This window comes from Rhea pennata, chromosome 2 (genome assembly GCF_028389875.1).
Source record: "Rhea pennata isolate bPtePen1 chromosome 2, bPtePen1.pri, whole genome shotgun sequence".
NCBI classification, from domain to species: Eukaryota; Metazoa; Chordata; class Aves; order Rheiformes; family Rheidae; genus Rhea; species Rhea pennata.
The window spans coordinates 32,404,452-32,422,663 of NC_084664.1; the positions used below are offsets into that span (position 1 = coordinate 32,404,452).

An 18,212-nucleotide genomic window follows, 5' to 3' on the forward strand; every position below is an offset into this window, starting at 1 on the left:
ATCTCCTGTAAGGAGCATAGCCAGGGTGATTTGCCCAAAATAATGTACTTGCTTCCCAGCAGGGGCAATTTGCCTGACAGAAACACCGTGCTGACCTGCATATGCTAACTTCCAGCTCTGGAGATAGCTTGGGTGCTTCTGCACAACGTTGCATTAGACAGATTCATTCAAGAAGTCTTTTGTAGAACTGCGACCTCAGCCTCTCTCCTAGATTTCTTTCCAGTATCTTACTTCAAAGCTACCTATCTTCTTTTCTCTGCCTTTGTCGTGGAGGATAGTATGGTGGCTTACTCTTTAAAAATTAATCTTCTAAACCTATGGGAACATCATTTTAGTAATTATATCTAAATTTAAAATATTGTGATCCAAGACTAAAGTCCAAAGGAGCTTTTGCAACACATTCAATGTCTACCTCTTTACATGGCATGTAGCACAATAAAAGTTCAAACTGAATTTTCCCACACTATGTGTGTGTGTGTGTGTGTTTGTGTGCGCACACACGTATGTTTTCCTATAAAAACTATTTCAAATCAAGACCCAAGTGTTAGTATTTTTTTTTTACCTATAAGAAAGCACAATAGATGCCTTGTCTGATCTTGATTTAACCCAATCTTGTCTGCCAATATCAACTGTATTTTATGAACTTTAAAACTTAAGCACACTGACTTCCGTGTAACCACTTGCAAGTCTCTATACACCATGTATCGATACACTAGTCTCACTCAAGAATCTCTCTAGGACTAGGAGCTTACTTTGCAGATGAACGTGTACAGCACTGGTTTCTTTAAAATATGTCACATTTTACATGAGTATCAACCTAAAGCAAACAAGAGTGACTGTACTGCATTTTTAGGAAAGTCCATACCCTGTTTGAATTCCTTGAAAATATAACATATTCCTGAAGCATTAGATGCAGAGCAGTACATCTCCAGTATGAAAACAACTTGAGGGACATATTTTTTAAACTCAGCTGAAGGGGTTTCAATCCTGTAGTATTAACAGTGATGCTAAATGCTTGAAGGATATAGATGAGGGACAAACCTGGAATGAAATGTTTACAGTTAAGAGTTCTACAGCCAAGAAGAGATAGGCAAAAGTCTAAAAAGCTGCCTTGACAAAAAGGGATCGGTTTTCAAGAAAGCTATATACCCAACTGTTACCATTTAGGCACCTAAATGAAGAACAGTGGGGGCTGCTGGGTTCTGAGATCTTTCAAGCATCTGGTCCAAATTCTTTCCTTCCAGATGAATCAAAACAAATGTTTAGGCTACCAACTTTCCATTGCCCTTGCAGTTTAATGCCAGCTTTTCAGGCTTTTAAATTCCATAGTATAATAAGACGAATAAAACACTAACTTAGCAAAATGCCCAGTTAGGGACTATTTGCAATATTTTCTTTTTTGTTAGTAGCAGACACAATTTTTTATAAAGTCATTGTTAAAATATATTTTTTCAGAACTGTATCTTTCTGAATGAGATTTTTGGTTTAATATATTTAAAAAATATGAATCCATCTTATTTGGCTGGCAAAAACTAATCACAGATTTGGAGATAAAACAGACAGAAAATCAGCATAAAGCAAAACATAGTAGCAGAAACACTCAGAAAGCTGCCAGTTAAATCAAATAAGAAGCAGAAAGCAGATTACATCCTCGTTGGCAGCACAACATGGATTGATTTGGGCTGTGCTGTGATGTGCCATACCACAGTAAGGGAAGTTTTAAGGCTACACAGTTCCTGCTGCTCAGGACAACTGTGTCCATCCTACAGTGCTGCAGAGGTTCACACGGGACCTGTAATACTCTGCAGCAGTAGCAATGATCTATCCTGAGCTTAGACTTTAATATGTCCTAAAATGGTTGAAAGCTGTGCTAAATAGTCATACAATTTTGTATTTGAATGTTAGACAGCAAACACCGAGACAGACAGACTAAAAGCAGCGAAGTGCTAGTGCCATGCATCCGAGTCAGCCGACTCAGCTGCCATAGGAACACAGAGCATCACTTGATACTAACTGTGGGAGAGTAAAAGCCCCGTCCTAGTCCTCTTCCCACTATGGGAAAAAGACCTGTTCTGCAGAGATGTGCAAATTCAAACATTTTAAGAATTTCAACAGAGAAATTAAGTAGGCTCATCACTGAAATCTTCAGCACTTTCCAACACGTTCATGAATAATCGGACTCAGCTGGACAAAAGCAGAGAAGACTGTATATCTCATTTTAGTTCGACAACACGCAGCAAGGGCAACAGCGGCTAGAGAAAATACAAAAACACGGCTTTTTTTCTGAACGGAATGACGGAAAGCTCCTTCAAGAAGCACATAAAGAAAGTTGACAGGAAACATCTTTAATACTTTATATGAGCTATTTAAATAAAATTTGGGGGATGGAAAGAAGCAGACAGTTCATCTTCAGCTTTTTTTATAGCAAATGAGCATTCCTCTCATCAATGTTTTTCTTTTCCAATTTATGTTCAGAGTTAATGCTTCTATTGCTTTCTGATTCTTACATAAATTATCTTCTAGAAGTGATATTGCTCTAAACAGCTGGTATGCCAAAGTCCCCTCTGACTTTCATTTCAGCTGAATGAATGACTTAAAGATGAGAACAAAAAGTAATCCCCAAACTAACATTCTATGTAAGGACATATGGGAATTGCCTTCTAATACTGGAGGATGAAGAGAAAGGTGGAATTATTTAGGATAGTAACAGACCATGAAACAAGGCTCACTAAAGAAATTTCAGAGCATTTTAAGATGAGCATCAGGCCAAAATTCCTGCAAGTGAGATTTATTACACCATGCAGTCTGTTTCCTGAGACTATTAATGAAGGAAAGTTATTTTTTGAAGTCCAAATGAGCATTTAATAAATTAGTACCACACTCATGAAGCATATACATAACCCCTTTTGTCATACTTAATATGAAAAGAAATCACTCCACACTCAAGTCATTTAGTTGACTTCACACCATCTGTCACTCGTGTAATAAAAAAATATAATATGGATTGCTGTTTGATGGATTTTTTACCTTTTCCCCTATAAATAAGACTCTTCTAGGTAAATCCACACTGTGACTTTTTTGCAAGGGCTTTTTTCCCCCCTATTTTTTACCTGTACTGTGTATTTGTTATTCCAGTCGTTCCTAGGTCCACATAGGCAGACAGCAAAGTTCTTGTCATTAATTCTCTTAAGAAGGCTGTTCAGCTGCCTGCCACTGTCTCATCCCACCATCCTCCACATTAATTAGATTGGAAATAACATCATCCCTAGCGGACTCTGTGAAGTTTATAGTTCCTCTCCTTTTTGGAGCGAGAAAATCTTTGCCTGGAGCAGAGTGGAATGGGAGAAGAGAGGGAAAGAAGGATTATTTTTTTTCTCTTTTGTGAAGGTTAGAAGTGAGGAGAAGAGGGTAGTGATGAAAATCAGCATGATTATGACAAAAAAAAAGCTTTCAGCTATGACAGTTTTGCAGCATTTCCTGAAGGGGGGCAGCCTCTTGATCCTTTTTAATATCCTTATTAGTCTCCGGTTCAAGAAGCGCGTGTGAGGACATGTTTAACTCTCATTCAAGTCAATGGCTCTTAAACATATGCTCAATTTTTTTCACAGATCAGGACTTTAATCTGTTCCTTATGTACATTTAGGATTACAGAGAAGTCTTCTGGTTTTGAAGTTGCTGGAAACATCAGCTTGCTGATGGGAGGTGGGGGAAGGGAGAAGGACTCCATCACTTTCAGAAGTCTGCAACTTTCTTGTTTAAAATTTTTCTAATTTTGGCCAGGCAAGTATCTGTTTACCAGTTTCTGAAATGCTATCTATTAGCGTCTAATGTGTGCTGCAGAAATGCCAGTTCCTCACACAATGCTCTTCTGGGACTGTATTAAAGTCATAAATACTATGGTTAGGATTTGATTCCTCCCCTCCTTCCCTATAAAGTTGATAGAATTCTTACCAAAAAAGAAAGAGGTTTATCCCTAGCAAGGGAAAGAAGAGTTGAGACAAAAGCTGTAAAAATGTCTCCATGCTACACTGCAAATACACCTCAATTCTGGCATTTAGTGCTTTTGGCTATTTCAGTCCTGGAAAAGATTCCTCTTCAATAAGCCTGAAGGTTGTGCCAAACTGTACAGTGATTTTTGTGATATGGAAAAAAAGCGCACCAGAAACTATCCGGAAAGCAGCCAATCCTGTGATTTGATCCTCATGTGAATTTATGTCTCCAGAATTTAGATTTAATATCTGCTGTAGTTTTACCATGTATTTGCTGATATTATGCTGAAAAACTCTCGATATTGAAAAATAACTTCAAAATTGCCAAGCCCAAGCATTCAAATATATCAGCAAGAATTCTGTATCTTTTTTTCCTTCCCCTTGTGTCCAGCATCCATCTCCCTCCCCAAACTACTTAAAAAACACATTCAGGAACAAAATAGAACAGTAGAACCAAGTGGTGGTCCAGTCAAACAAGGTGAAGTATCACAAGTCCTTGTCTATTTTTATTTTAGAATTGATATGCACACACATGTGCACACACACACATACACATGTGCACACACAATACAAATGTGTGTATGTAGCATATGTATATAAAAGGGAGTCACAAAAATTCTTTTACCACTTTCAAAATTCCTCTTACAGAGGACCAGAGTGAAGAAACAAATTGCTAATGCTATTTAAAGAGTTTACCCTTCACTTCCAAATGAGATTTTACTTTCTTTGAAGCAGGTTTGTTATGGAACAAGTAATTAGTATCTAAAAACTTGGAATTAAAAACTATGTTTTAAGGACATTATACCTTTTTTTTCCCCCCATCCATTTGGCTTAGTCTCAAATACTCTATTTTTATGCTCTGCTCTGCTCAACACTGGCTACATCACTGGCATTAAATACTAATAATTAGCACTGTCACATGTGCTTCCTGCTTGACCTCTGCTATAGCCATTTAGGGACTGTAAACACTACTTGGGGTGCACATTCTTGTGAGGCTGAAGTGACACAAAGAGACAAGAGAGCACGTGAGACATCTTTTCTTTGCTCTCAACCTTACACACTTTTCTTACACACTATAAGTGTATAAAAGAGCCGTGACCGACCTACAGTTGCAAGGCCCCAGTAAAACAGCTTTGGTAACAGTGAGATAATGAAGTAACACTGATTCGGGAAGTTGCTCTTACGAACGTTAGCTATACTGGAGATTGAGAAGACTGTGAATGGAAAGAGGAAAAACACACTCAAGATGGTGCGTAGAAAGTGGTAAGAAACAGGATCAGAAACGTAGGCTGAGCCAGAGCAAGGCAAAGCCTTGCAGGGAAATAAAAGTCTAAAGAAAGAAGCTGGAACCAGAGAAAGGATTCTAGAAAGGGAATTTTAAAAGGGTATGTTTAAAAGGTAGGATCATTTGATCAGCTTTGGTTTTGGCAGAGATAAAACGGAAGCCAAAAGAGGACCAGGACAGAAAAAAACAGACCGGATTTCTGCTAGGTAGTGTAGGAGACATTTGTAAAACAGTCTGGAAACATGTAGGAGACAGACAGGAGAGATAAAAACAATTTGCAAACTCAAGCAGCAAGTGGATCATCTAAACCATAGCTCTCGTCTTGCTCAGAACAAGAAGCAGCCGATGACCTTGTGCTGGGGAAGCCAAGAGCTATGTTGTTTTCCCCCGTAAAAAGAGGGTTTGTGTTTACCCTCGTGTCTGTTTTGTGAGCCTTCTTTTACCTGTGCCTGTGCGTTTTTCCCCTGGGAAGAAAGGAGATGCTCTAATCATCTAAAAAGAAACCAATTTTGATGTCTAAAGCTAACTCTTTAGGGCTTTATGGAGAGTAGAGGATTAGGAGTTATTAAATGGCAGTGAAGACGCTAAGGCAGGCCAGCGAAAGCTTTTATTTGTGCTTGTTGGGCGATAGGCTACGCTTCCCCTGGACTGCCCCAGTATGACCTTTCCAAAACTTGCAGAAGTACACTTCCTCAGGCATTCAGGAACTGAATATAACTTCTGGACAAATAAGGCTCCATATAGGTTCATATGGAGGTCTCCGGTAAGAACAGTCTCTTTTGCATTTGTAGCCCCATATGGATCTCACCTCCCTTTTGAAAGAAGAGAGCTTCTGCTATATCGACCATGATGTAGCCAGACCCCACCGTATGGGTAGCGTCAAGCTTTCCACTTATCTACATGATCAAATCAACTATCTACTTCAAGGTTAACTTGAATGGAGCTTTTTCTGTGTGCTTAAGACTACCAATTAGTTTTGGAAACACACTTGAAAAATGCAAAGCAAACCAGAACCTGTGTAAGTAATAATTGTAAGTAATAATTTTTATGGCATCTACCCATATGTTGTGCAACTACAAACTTTGTTAGCCGCATACCACTGAACAGAAAGAATCAATGACAGAATAGCAGCTGATGTGCCTGCACTTAAGTTTTTTGATATAATATTGCTAATTCCACTGGAGTTACATACAGTGACCAAAGCTTTGACAGCATTAGGCTTTTAGTACTCAGACTATAAACTATAAAAGACCCAATCTGGTAAAGTACCGAGTGACTTTTGCAGGAATGACGGAAACGGCATTCCCAACAACTCTGAAGAACTGGGTCCTTCTTTAAGTTATATTTCACTAAACCTAATTCAGAATGGCTGGATGCATTTAGTGACTGTACTTGAAACACATAATCTTTGTCCAAAAAAAAATGTTCGCTTGGGTGTCATCTCTGGCAGAGCTCTTGTGATATGTTTGCAAATACAAAAACGTTAAATCCCTGATATTTTTCATGCCAACAGATGGCAAGCTCAGTTGGCGCCTTCTCTGCAAGTCTATATTTCAGTTTGGAACTAGTCAAATAAAGATAGCTTTATAAGGTTTGAATACTGCTAGATTACATGCCCTCATATTAAAGCAATAAAGATGTTTGCCTCGTAAAGTTGTAGCAATGTATTGAAGTGTAAAAAACAAAGAAGGTCAGAATGAGAGGAGGAAAAAAATTAAAACACAAAGCTAAACCAAACCTACAGGAAAGTTTGGCAGCATATTTCTTCATAATTTAAAACAATCCTGAATATTTACCCTCTTATCTCCAGTTTTTTCTTCTCTATTTGTTCCCATCAATTTTTTAAATTCATGTTTCAAGTTGTTCCATTTACTACTTTTAATAATAACACATTCCACAAAACCAAATAGTATAGACAGAATAGTCACTATATTAAATGTCAAATAACAGACTGTATTCTAAAAGCATGTAAGTTAATATATACATACAAGCTGATTTATAATACAAGAAATGACAATGAGCTCTAGGGATTCAAGTTGCCGTATGGGCAACTGCTAATGAAACCTTTTATTTTGATCTGATTTTGTTCATCAATTCCTAATTCTTTCATCCTGCATTACCTAATGGATTTATTGTCCAATTCTGTTTAGTTGATCCCTGCAGTTCTAACGTTATTGCAGGTTAACATCCAATGGAAATCTGATTAAGACAAGAATGGTATTTTTTTGTTTTGCAATAAAGAAAGTGTTCTTTCTGCAAGGGCAAATGGAAATTTAAAAGCATAAGGACAGACTCAGAAATGTAATGTATAAAAAAAGAGAGAGAGTCAGGAGCTAGACCATTAGTATGTGTTGTTCTAATATCTTAAGAAGCGCAAAAAGTTTGACTCACACTGCTGCTGCTTGAGGTCATGATGGTTCCTCCCCATCCCGAAAACATGTTAAAAAAAAAGGCGCAAGCTTAATACTACTGTTTCACTTGTAAGTCAATCATAATTAATAGTTTCAAGGTGCAAAGAGCATGCAGTTTTTTCAGTTCTCCCTATGTTTTCTGGAAAGTGAGTATGCTGACTGCCCACCACACAGCTTTACTAGAGTTTAAGGTCTAGTTGAGAAAAATTATAAATTTCAATGGAGTGAACATGCCTTAACCCACATTAGTCTGCTGCTTTCTTTTGACAGAAAGCGTTGTTCCTCATTCTAAATACAACACGTCCTCAAGTGGTCGCAGCCTTCACAGCCACATAGACTTAGATTTATACCATTTTTACCAGTTCTATGTACTGAAGCATTATAAAGTATAGCACAGTACAGTTTACCAAAGCATCCGACTTAACTTCTTTTGCCTTCAATAATCAGCTGATAATGTAATGATTTTAGGAGATATTTACTGTTCCTAGCATTCTTTTCACAGTAAAAATCACACTTGAGCAAGTAGGCTTTGGTTGTCTGTAGATCCTAATGGGATGGGGTCAACAGTGTCCTGATATTCTGCACTGATGGATGAAATTAGAAGGCTTGATTAAAAAAAAACAGAGACCCCGCTGCCTCATGATCCTCACTCACCCTGCTAAAATACTATCCCCTAAAGAAGCACTTGGGGAAAGGTGTGGAGATTCATGGTCCATTACATTCTTCTAGAACTAGCTATTTTTGTGCTGAGCAGGTAGAAAAACCCACAGTTCGTTCAACTTTCTTTGCAGCTATATCATCAGTCCACATATGTCTGACAGATTTCTTAGTATCTATTTTTAGAAGGGCCAAAGTAGGAAACAGTGACTTATGCCCTCAATTCACCAAAACACATAACCATACACTTAAATTCAGGCATGCTGGTATCAAAGTAGTGGAATTTTCTGATGTGAAATCCTCGCTTCATTCAAAAGTGAGCTTTGCCTTCAGCGCACGCAAGGTTTCATCTCCCACCATACAGAATTAAATGCACACTGGCACCCTTGCAGGATCACAGTCTATGACCGAAAACCCACAATAGTGGCAGAGGAATCTGAAGTGCATTTAACATGGTTTATGTAAGGCAGCATTTGTTCTGGCTCACTTGCTAAAAATAAAAAAAAGCTATTATAGATCTGAGAGGGTGCAGAAGGAAGAAGGACTTTTAAAAGCCTGCAGTGATCTGTTTCAGTTTTAGTTTTTCATATCCTATTTGCCATAAAATAATGTTCAATCAACCAATTTTTCTCCAGTCCAAGAAGCAGTGAAAGAAAGAAAAAAAGAGAAAGAAAGAAAGAAAGAAAGAAAGAAAGAAAGAAAGAAAAGAAAAGAAAAGAAAAGAAAAGAAAAGAAAAGAAAAGAAAAGAAAGAAATGAAAGAAAAAAAAAGGCAAAGAAAGAAAAGAAAAGAAAAAAAGATTGCTTGGCTTCCAGTTAGGGTTTCATAATCCACTGGATTTTACTGGTTTAGTAAAACTACGCTCTTCCATCATAAATGAAAGATTAGACTCATTCCTTTGAGACTTGTTTCTTCTGCTGTTTGGTCAATTATTTTGTTTCATTTGTTGAAAAGAAAGATAAAAGGAAACATAGGTTCAAATACAAAATAACTTTTCTGTTAAATGAATGTTAAGTTTTCACAAATGTTTTCTTTTGTTGATATATTTTACGGGCCTCTTTTTCTAGTGCTTGAAGTTTGCTGAGCACAGGTAATTTTCAATACAAATTTGAGGGTACTTTTTTTTCTATATATTGAGCAAGAAGTCCCAGTGATTTCAGCCTGTGTAGTACTGAATGATTACATTAATCATTAAACAGCAAAATATTCAGTAGCTATTTTCCAAATATGATTTCTGATTTTTAATTTGATGTATAATTGCATGCCTGTTTAGTAAAATACACCTTCTGGGCAAGTAACATAGTCTAAAATTCACAATTCAGTGTAGAAAATAACTCATATTCCGGACAAGAGGTCTGTTTCTGTCTTCGGTAGGTCCAAGATTTCAAAATGATGGATATTTAATAACTAATATACAACAAATCTTACATCTTTAATGTTGTTGACATTAACATAAATAAATTTTAACTAAATTTGTCTATTTATAATGTCTATGAGAACATTGTAGAAGCAACTCTGCATGTATGGTAGTAAAGTGTTTCTACTACTTTATCCCATTATATATGACTTTTTCTACTTTGCATCATTCACAGGGTGTTAGGATAAAATGATGAAACCCTGTACTAGTAATATTGCAGGGAGTTTATTTTTAATAGCAGAGAGTGGAAAACATTAGCACGACGAAATTTTTTGTCTATTAAAATAATATTTTGAAAGGCCACTTTTAAGAAAGGTCCAGATAAACTGCTCAAAAGACAAATTCTGCAATATGTATTCATAAATAATAAAAATGACAAATATATTTCCATCACACCAGAAAGCTAAGACTAATGGTAGCAGTTTTTGTTGTTGTTGCTGTTTTTTAAATGAATATTCCTTTGCTGCGTTTGCTGCTGTCCTCCGGAGCATGCAAGAGACAGTGTATCGCAAAAAGCATAACCATAAGCAGGGCTGACTGGTCTCGCTCCTTCACCCAAGCTAAGCTACATTCATTGTAAGAACACATATCTTAAATTCTGGCCCTGCTAAAAATCAGTGGGATTTTTGTCACCAATTTCTTCCAGGTGAAACTCCACTTAGCATTTATGTTTGTAAATCATATCTTTTAATAACTTTTTTTGGTCATTCAACTACTTCAAATACACACAAGAACAGACTGCATGTATCCAACACATCAGGCTACTTTTAAATTCCAATTTTCATTAAATATAGCAGAAGAGTACCTATCCAGTTGCCAAAGATCCCAGACAGAGTTTTCAAATGACTTTTTGTTGTGCGCACCTATGCAATCATGGCAAATTTGCACAGCTAAAGGTGATGCGATTGCACCGCTGATCAGCTTCAAGGACACTTTTTTCCCGATTGCACTGCTGATTAACTGCAAGGACACTTTTTTCGGTGAGATGTCCTTGCACCGTGTTGCTAGTAGCTGTATCCTGCCACCAGCAGCACTTAAGAAATGGTAATGCAGATCTGTAAGTCTTTAAAGCCTACTTTAAAAACTCAAAGCTCGTTCATTAAAAGCTTATAGTTCTTTACAAATGGAAGGAAAACACTGCTATTGCCATTGTACAGACTGGGGAAGCAGTCATCAAAAGGCCAGGGCACAGGCTGGAAGCAGACCATGAGACTGGGCTCAGTGACCAGCTGTGCATTGATGCAATGAATTCAAGCACTCAAGCACTCAAGCACTGCTTATCAAACTTCCAACACCACACTATTTTTGTTAGAAACCTTATTAGTGACATACGCAACTATTTGTATTTTAAAAATATGACTTTTCTTTTGCATCCTTGCAAGCTGAATTCTTAAATGTATTAGAAAAAAAGGACACAGGATAGCATAATTAATATAAGGATTGAACCTAAACCCACCAAAACTACATTTTCCTGATGGATTTAAAATGCTTGTTCTAGCAGATTTAATTTGCTTCATTTTCCAGGACTAGGAATACTGCTAGTGTTCCACCGAAAGAAACATGCTAGCCGCCATCCATACTCCAATGTAACATGGTATGTGTCAAAAGCAATAATCTTGCAAGCAATATCAGATTATTAGCAGACGGCAGCAGCCATCACCTTCCATTGAATTTCAAGAAAGAGAGCACAATCCTACTCTTGAGGACTTCAGAGGTACGGCATATTGAGTCATCACATCACTGAAAAAATGTGTATTTCCAAATGGAAAGCTACATTCAGTCGAATGGGCTCAACTAAAAACACTTATTAAATAACTGGTATAACTAAAAAGAGCTACATGTCTGACAAAAAAAAACCAGAATCTTATTGCTTGCTGTGCAAAATGCAGGAAGACTCACACTAAATATGTTAGCGTAAATTTTATCCTAGGATGCAAGTTAAATTAGAATTCAATTTATATACATAATGCTGCATTAGGAATGCTCAAACTATGAAGCAATGTTAATATTTTTTCAGTAAATATCTGCAAGAATTATAGAGCATTGTCACTTCCCCAGTATACCACAATAGTTTAAAAATCCTAAAAGAAAACTACAATCATGACTTCTGGAATAAACTCTAATGAAATTTTCAATTCTCCAAGTATTGCCAAAATTTTTGGATCTTTTAACCACATGTGCGCATAACTTGTTCTGTGTTTGGTTCTAATATCACACTTCTCATTCAGTCAGACCCCTCAGTGACTTTGCTTTGAAGACAGGGATTCTTGATAGGTTATCCTAAATAATACTTAAATAGCTTAATACTAAATAATAAAAAAAAATACACGCAATTACATTTCTATGTCAAAGAATGAAGGTAGAGTAACAGAATTAGGCTCCAATAGCTTAAATAACCTTAAGCATTTAAGTATTTCCACTAACATTAATAGAACTTCTGACATTTATGCTCCAATGCACTGCTGGATTGGGACCACGATGTTTCTAAAGCAAGGGGGGAGGAAAGTGTAAATCCTAGTAAATGATATATAAACAGAAGTATATAATTAGAGGGTATACTTTTTCCTATCCACAGAAAATGGATAGCTATGAGTAAAGATTTCTGAGACTATATTAGTAAATTTGAAATACTAATGCTCAAAATTTTATCAATTGCATTCCCTGATAGCAAAGTGGACACATTATTGTAAATTTTGATCTATTAAACAATCCGGCCAATAGCCAACTAGGTAACCCAAGATCTACTAAGCAGACAGCCTTATGAGTTTTCTCCTAAAACTATGATTATTATTCATCTAATTTGGAAATTGCTTCGTGTATGTAATCTATACAATTTTTTTATGTTAAGTGATGTCTTGATACTGGATACCAAACAAATTAACTTTTTCAAGAAAAACTGTGCTTTATTATATATTTTTCCTTGCTGCCATTTACACCCATGCTGAAAAGCACCGACATATTGATGAATCAGTTACACAGTTCTCTTTGACTATAAGTGTGCAGCTCATTTTTCTTACTGATGTATTTCAGAAACCAATCAGAAGTCCTCAAAACCAATGATTTCACAGCATTTATAATCATTTATCAGAATGATCTGCTTTTAGTGACTATTCGAAACAAGCATATATGCTTTATGGTATTTAGATGTGTTTAAAATAAATTTGCTGGAGATGTAACTTTTTGTTGCTTGTATTTTGAGAATAGGTAGGTTATAAAAGACGTTAAAACATTAGGAAAAATAGTATTGCTTTCTTTCCATGTGATTTGTCAATGAAAAGAAAGCGCTATAACAGCTATTGAAACATTGGATTCTTGAAGTGCTTTTGTGGGTTTAACAGTGGCATTCCTATATAATAGTATTGTAAGTAGTATTGTAAATACAGTAAAAAAAAAAGTGTTATTACCTGCTAGCCTTTCACGGGAAAACTGCATCATATAAAACATTTTTTCATATCAGACAAAAGAAAAAGGAAAACCTTCTCATGTTAGATTGTATGATTAATTATATTAAACTTTTAACTCACTGGAGTCAAATTTACTTTTAGCATACATTTATGTATTGCAATTAAATGTTTGAATAGTTGTAGTGCTTATAAGAACTTCTTCAATAGTACTCCCCCTCCCCCTAACCTTCTCAGTGCAGTACTGAAATTTTTTGCCATAGCATTTTAGGCTTCCGCAGGCTTACCAGATTCACTTTGTTTTAGTATTACTCAGTAAACCCAGAATATACTTTCATATGTGTATTAATATGCTTTTCTTCTGACTAAAGCTTTAAGAAAATTTGGGTCTAAGTTTGCCAACTTAGACAATTACAGCAGTAGTTTTGAATCTGATATGTTCTATATTGTCTGAGAATCAAATCCTACTCAATAAAAAACAGAAATAAAATGGCCTCAAAAGTCACAGGCAACTAATGAGAGGGGAAGGCATTAGAAAAATCCAAGATATTCCATACAGACCAACTCACTCCACAAAGCAACACAGCCCTCCAAGAACATGTTTTTTATACACTCAACATGGTTTTCATCCGCACCTCATTAGCAAACAGATAAATCTGACCACTAGTGCACTTTAAAATAAGTGAATTTATTTGTAACCTATCCTCAGATTTCATATCGTCTTTTTTTAGTACTACAGCCTGGACAGACGCAGAGCTGAGTTGCAAAGGCAAGGTTGGAGGCGACGCTATTTGCTGCAAGACGTTAACATCTAAAGCCCCACGTGCATCAGCCCCCCGCTCGCCTGCTAGCTGGTTTGCTGACCCACTTCTGGGCCTACGCAGGTTGAAAGGAATGTCCTGAAGATAATGAGAGAGCGGCTGCACGGCACGGAGACACTGACAGCTGCAGCGCGTAGGATTCGATGCCTAAGTAAGCTCGATTTCCCAGGCCTTTATAGCGAGAACGGTTGACAGTTTCCCCCTGCTCCGTAGCAGCCTATTCAGTGTCTTCAAAGGGGACTTCCCAAACTGCTTAAAACCTGGGCTAGTGCAGAAGAAAGCTGTAAGTAGGACAGCCTGTATAAAATGACTGCAAAAGCACATTTCACCTTGGTTTCTCGGTCCCCCCAAAACTGTAACAAAGCATATTGCAAAAGGTATCTCTGCCATCCCATTCCCCCGCAATGCGATTTTCGGGAAAGAAAGAGCAAGCGTAGCCACAGACAGTCCATCGACCAAAACTCTACTTGCCTTCTGGACTGCCTTCAATAGAGAGCTAAAAATATTGCATTCCCGCCATCAGAATAAACAAGCAAAATTTGATATCTCTGCTGGTAAATTTAAAGTATATCGATATAGCTAAGCTATATAGCTAAGTTACTGGTGTTGGGGGTAAGTGCTGCAAGGGATTTTCACGTTTTGCTTTCTTTATCTATAAACTCAGCTTTAGGAATCAGTGTTCTTGATCTTAAACATTCAGGAACGAAAGCAAAGCAGTGCAAGAAAGGGGTAGCCTAAGGTTAATTCAGTTCTGAAAAATGGAACAGAGTCAGTGTTCGAGAAAACCATGAACACTGTGTCTTTGTGTGAAGAGGAAATATATCTGTAAATAAGCGCTAGTGTTAATAATTGTCTCAGGACGCTGGCACGTAACTTAAACAGTCTTTTTCCTTAGTTGTTTACTATTGGAATTTTATACAAATGCCTACTGAAGTAATTCCAAGTGTGACGATTATGTCTCAAAAGTGGGGAGAGGGAGGAGGAGATCCTTTAAAGTACAGTAATTTGTTTAAAAGAATGGATTAATGGGAAAAGTAGGATATAATTGTTATTCAAATGAGGAGCACTTATGGATGACAAATACAGAAACACATCGACTGAAAATAGTTCTTGCTGCCATATGTTAGAAGGACATTAAATATCTAGCACTACTGTCCAGGTTTAGTAGAGGGGTGGGGTTAAATGTTCAGTCCAAAAGTCAGGTTTTTCCTGAAGGAAAAACAAAGATTCTCCAACTACTCAGTTGTCGTCAAAAGATACCTACTTTCAGTTTGAGAGGCTCCTAATCGCATGAACGGACATAATTTTTTTTCTTAAGGGAAGAGAGGAGGAAATAGTTACCTGCCTTGATCTTCAGAAAGTCTTAGAAAGTGAAGGCTGGAGTACAGTGTAATATAAGCATAATCATCATGACTAAAGATTCCAAGTCTTGTCCACTAAATCCAATTGAAGACTCAGGGCCTTCCAGATGAGTCTGAGACATTCCCCGCTGCTTTTTGCTTTTGCATTTGCATTGCCAAATGAAATAAACAGAAAGCAATGCAGCTACTTCTCTGACAGGGGAAGGGATCAATATCCTATTTTTCCTTTAGCTTTAAACAGACTGACAAAAGATAATAAACCCTTACACAAGCAGGCATCTAGATGTTTTCCAGTAGCAATGGGACACAAGTTTTAGTATTGCTCATAGACCTCACAAAATCAGAGAATTCCTTTTATTTCATAAAATGTACTGAAGATGCAACAATCGATTTTGCTACAAGTGTTTTACAAAATACCACTTTCAATCTTTTCTGGAACTTTTCAGCCCAAATACCAGCTACATACGATAAAATAAAGTTAAACTCATCCTGAATCACTGTAAACATTTCCTAATGTAAAGGGGTAACGAACAAAATGATGGTGTCCGTGAGGGTTCTTTTCTAAAATAGTTTCTTTTGCTTATCGCTTCACTAGCTTATCATATTTCAAGTGAAAGAGGTCACTGTTTCAACTATGAACTTCATAAATATCTGGAAAATCCTTTCACTTTCTTTTCCTTGGGAACAACCAAGCCATTTGCTATGCCCGCTCCTGAGTTTTCAAAATGCTGAGTACTCTCTTTTTTCAAGTGCCTGCTGCCTGTCTCAGTACGTTTTTGAAGAGGCTTTGGTTTGTGCACGCTATAGCGGAAGTGCCATCCGTTGCATCGCCTCCGCGGAATGCCTTTTGTCAGGATGGGGCTTTTGACAGGCCTTGCCATGGTTAAAAGCAGAGATTGTGGCCGTTTTTTTTTTTTTTTTTTTTTTTTGCACGCCTAGAGATGCCTAAGCATCATCCTGCAACGACTGCGGGTCTGCACGGTTTTACGCTCATCTTTAAATAAAAAGTTCGTGGTGTGTTTAAAAGTCAGACAGCTCCTTCCTCCCCTCCGCCCCCGAGCTCCGAGCGCTTTCGGAGACACCGCTTCCCTGCTCGGCTGCGGGACGCCCGGCTCGGCCCGCGGATCTCCCGCGGGCTGAAGCGTCCGGGCGCCGTGCCGCCGGCTCGGCGCTGCGGTCCGCGCCGCGGGGGAAGGGGCGGCAGGCGAAGGGAGCGCGCTGTACTCTGAATTTTGCAGCAGAGGTGGCGGACCGGCGGGGGGGGGGGGGGACACCAGATGCTAAAAGCCTCACCAAAACTACAAACGTTTCTCTCCTGGACTGCAGGAAACTCTCCCCCCCCCCGCCCCCCGATTTCATGCTCTACCGCGTGCTGTATTTTCCCTTTTCTGTTTTCGCCCCCTCGTCCCTAGTAAAGGCTGCTTTGCCGCCCGCGCTGTGGAGCGCGCGTGTGCGCGCTGCGCGAGCCGGGAGCGCGGGGCGCCGCGCAGCGCAGCGCCGCGCCGCGCAGCGCCGCGCCGCCGGCGCCCTCCGCCCGGGGTCCCGCCCGCCGGGGAGAGCGCGAGCCGTTACCTGAGCTGTCGCTTTTCCTTTTGCCGGACCTCTTCTCTGTTTCCACCGGGGACAGAGCCTGCCTGCCATAGTCCCCTGGCGCGCACGCTGCCCCCGTGGGGGTGTTAGTGCCCAGGCTGGAAGAGTTTGAACACAGCACGGGGGGGCTGCTGCCCAGCTCCGGGGGTCCTCCTGAGTCGGGCTGAAGGCAGAGGCTGTGCCTGGCCGCGGCGGGAGGAGACGACATCTGAGGAATGTGCCAGTTCGTCTGCAAAGCCTGGTGCTGCTGTTGCTGGTGGTGGTGGTGGTGATGGTGGTGGTGGTGGTGGTGCCCCCTATGATGCTGGCTGGCAAACATGCCCTCCTCATTGGGGTATCCCGCTATTATGCAAGAGGAAGAAGAAGAAGACAGATCAGGGTAGGACATGTGGTCGGATCTTCCATGCAGGGCAAGAGAAGACTGGGAGAAAGGGTGCAAGCTCTGCGCAGTGGCATGGGGGCTGCGCAGGCAGCCAAAGAGTGTGTGATCCATGGCATGCAAGTCTCAGGTTCCAGGCAGGAGAGTTTAGGAAAGATCCAACTTCACCACCCTTTGTCAACTTTCACTGTAAACAGATCGGGGTTGGGATTTTTTTTTTCCAAAACGGCAACGACAGACTTTGCAGCAGGCAGCTGAGCTCAGATAATCCAGGTCTTTAGCCCTAGTGGCCAGTCTCCGCTGCATAAACACTCGGACCTAGATGAGCCTTTCTCAGAGCTGCTCAGATGTCAAGGAGTGGGAGAGGTTGAAGCCAATAGAAGGTGGTCCCAGAGAACTGCTTGAAGGGGGAAACAGCTCTCGGAGGTTATAAATACAGTAGTGTGTAATGTGAGCTGGGGGCTGGCTTAGGAGCACAGCACTGACCACATGCAAACTCCCTCCGAAACGCCAGCGCCGTCCCCGCGCCGAGCCGCTCCGTCAGCGGGCGGCAGCGCTGCGCGCCCGCGGCCCGCGGCAGCCGGGGGGGGGTGGGGGGGGAGGAGGAGGAGGAGGAGGGCAGTGCCGGCCCGGCTCCGCGGGGGCGCAGCCCGCCTCTGCCTGCCCCCGGGCGGGCCGGGGCGGGGGGAGCGCGCCCGGGCGCCGCGGGGCCCGGCGGGGCGGCCCCGGGTCCGGTCCGCGCCCCGCGGGCGGCGCCGCGGCGGGGGGGGGGGGGGGAGGGAATCCCGCAGCTGCGCGGCCATCACCGCCGCGTCGGGCCGGCGGGGCCTCTGCGGGTGCCCCCGCCCCCTGGAAAGCAAGCGGCGGAGCGCAGTAAACACGTGAAACACAGTGCGCGGGG

The 18,212-nt window shown here is 40.1% G+C and overlaps 1 protein-coding gene across 1 annotated transcript in view; it reads right to left on the reverse strand.

The window, feature by feature from the left end:
• Positions 1-17,849, reverse strand: part of MEOX2 (mesenchyme homeobox 2) — a 55,941-nt gene extending 38,092 nt beyond the window's left edge. Inside the window, exon 1 of the mRNA XM_062569186.1 lies at positions 16,915-17,849. Coding sequence (XP_062425170.1) covers positions 16,915-17,425 — 511 coding nt within the window. The 5' untranslated portion in view covers positions 17,426-17,849. The remainder of the gene's footprint in view (positions 1-16,914) is intronic.
• Between the last annotated feature and the right edge of the window lie 363 nt (positions 17,850-18,212).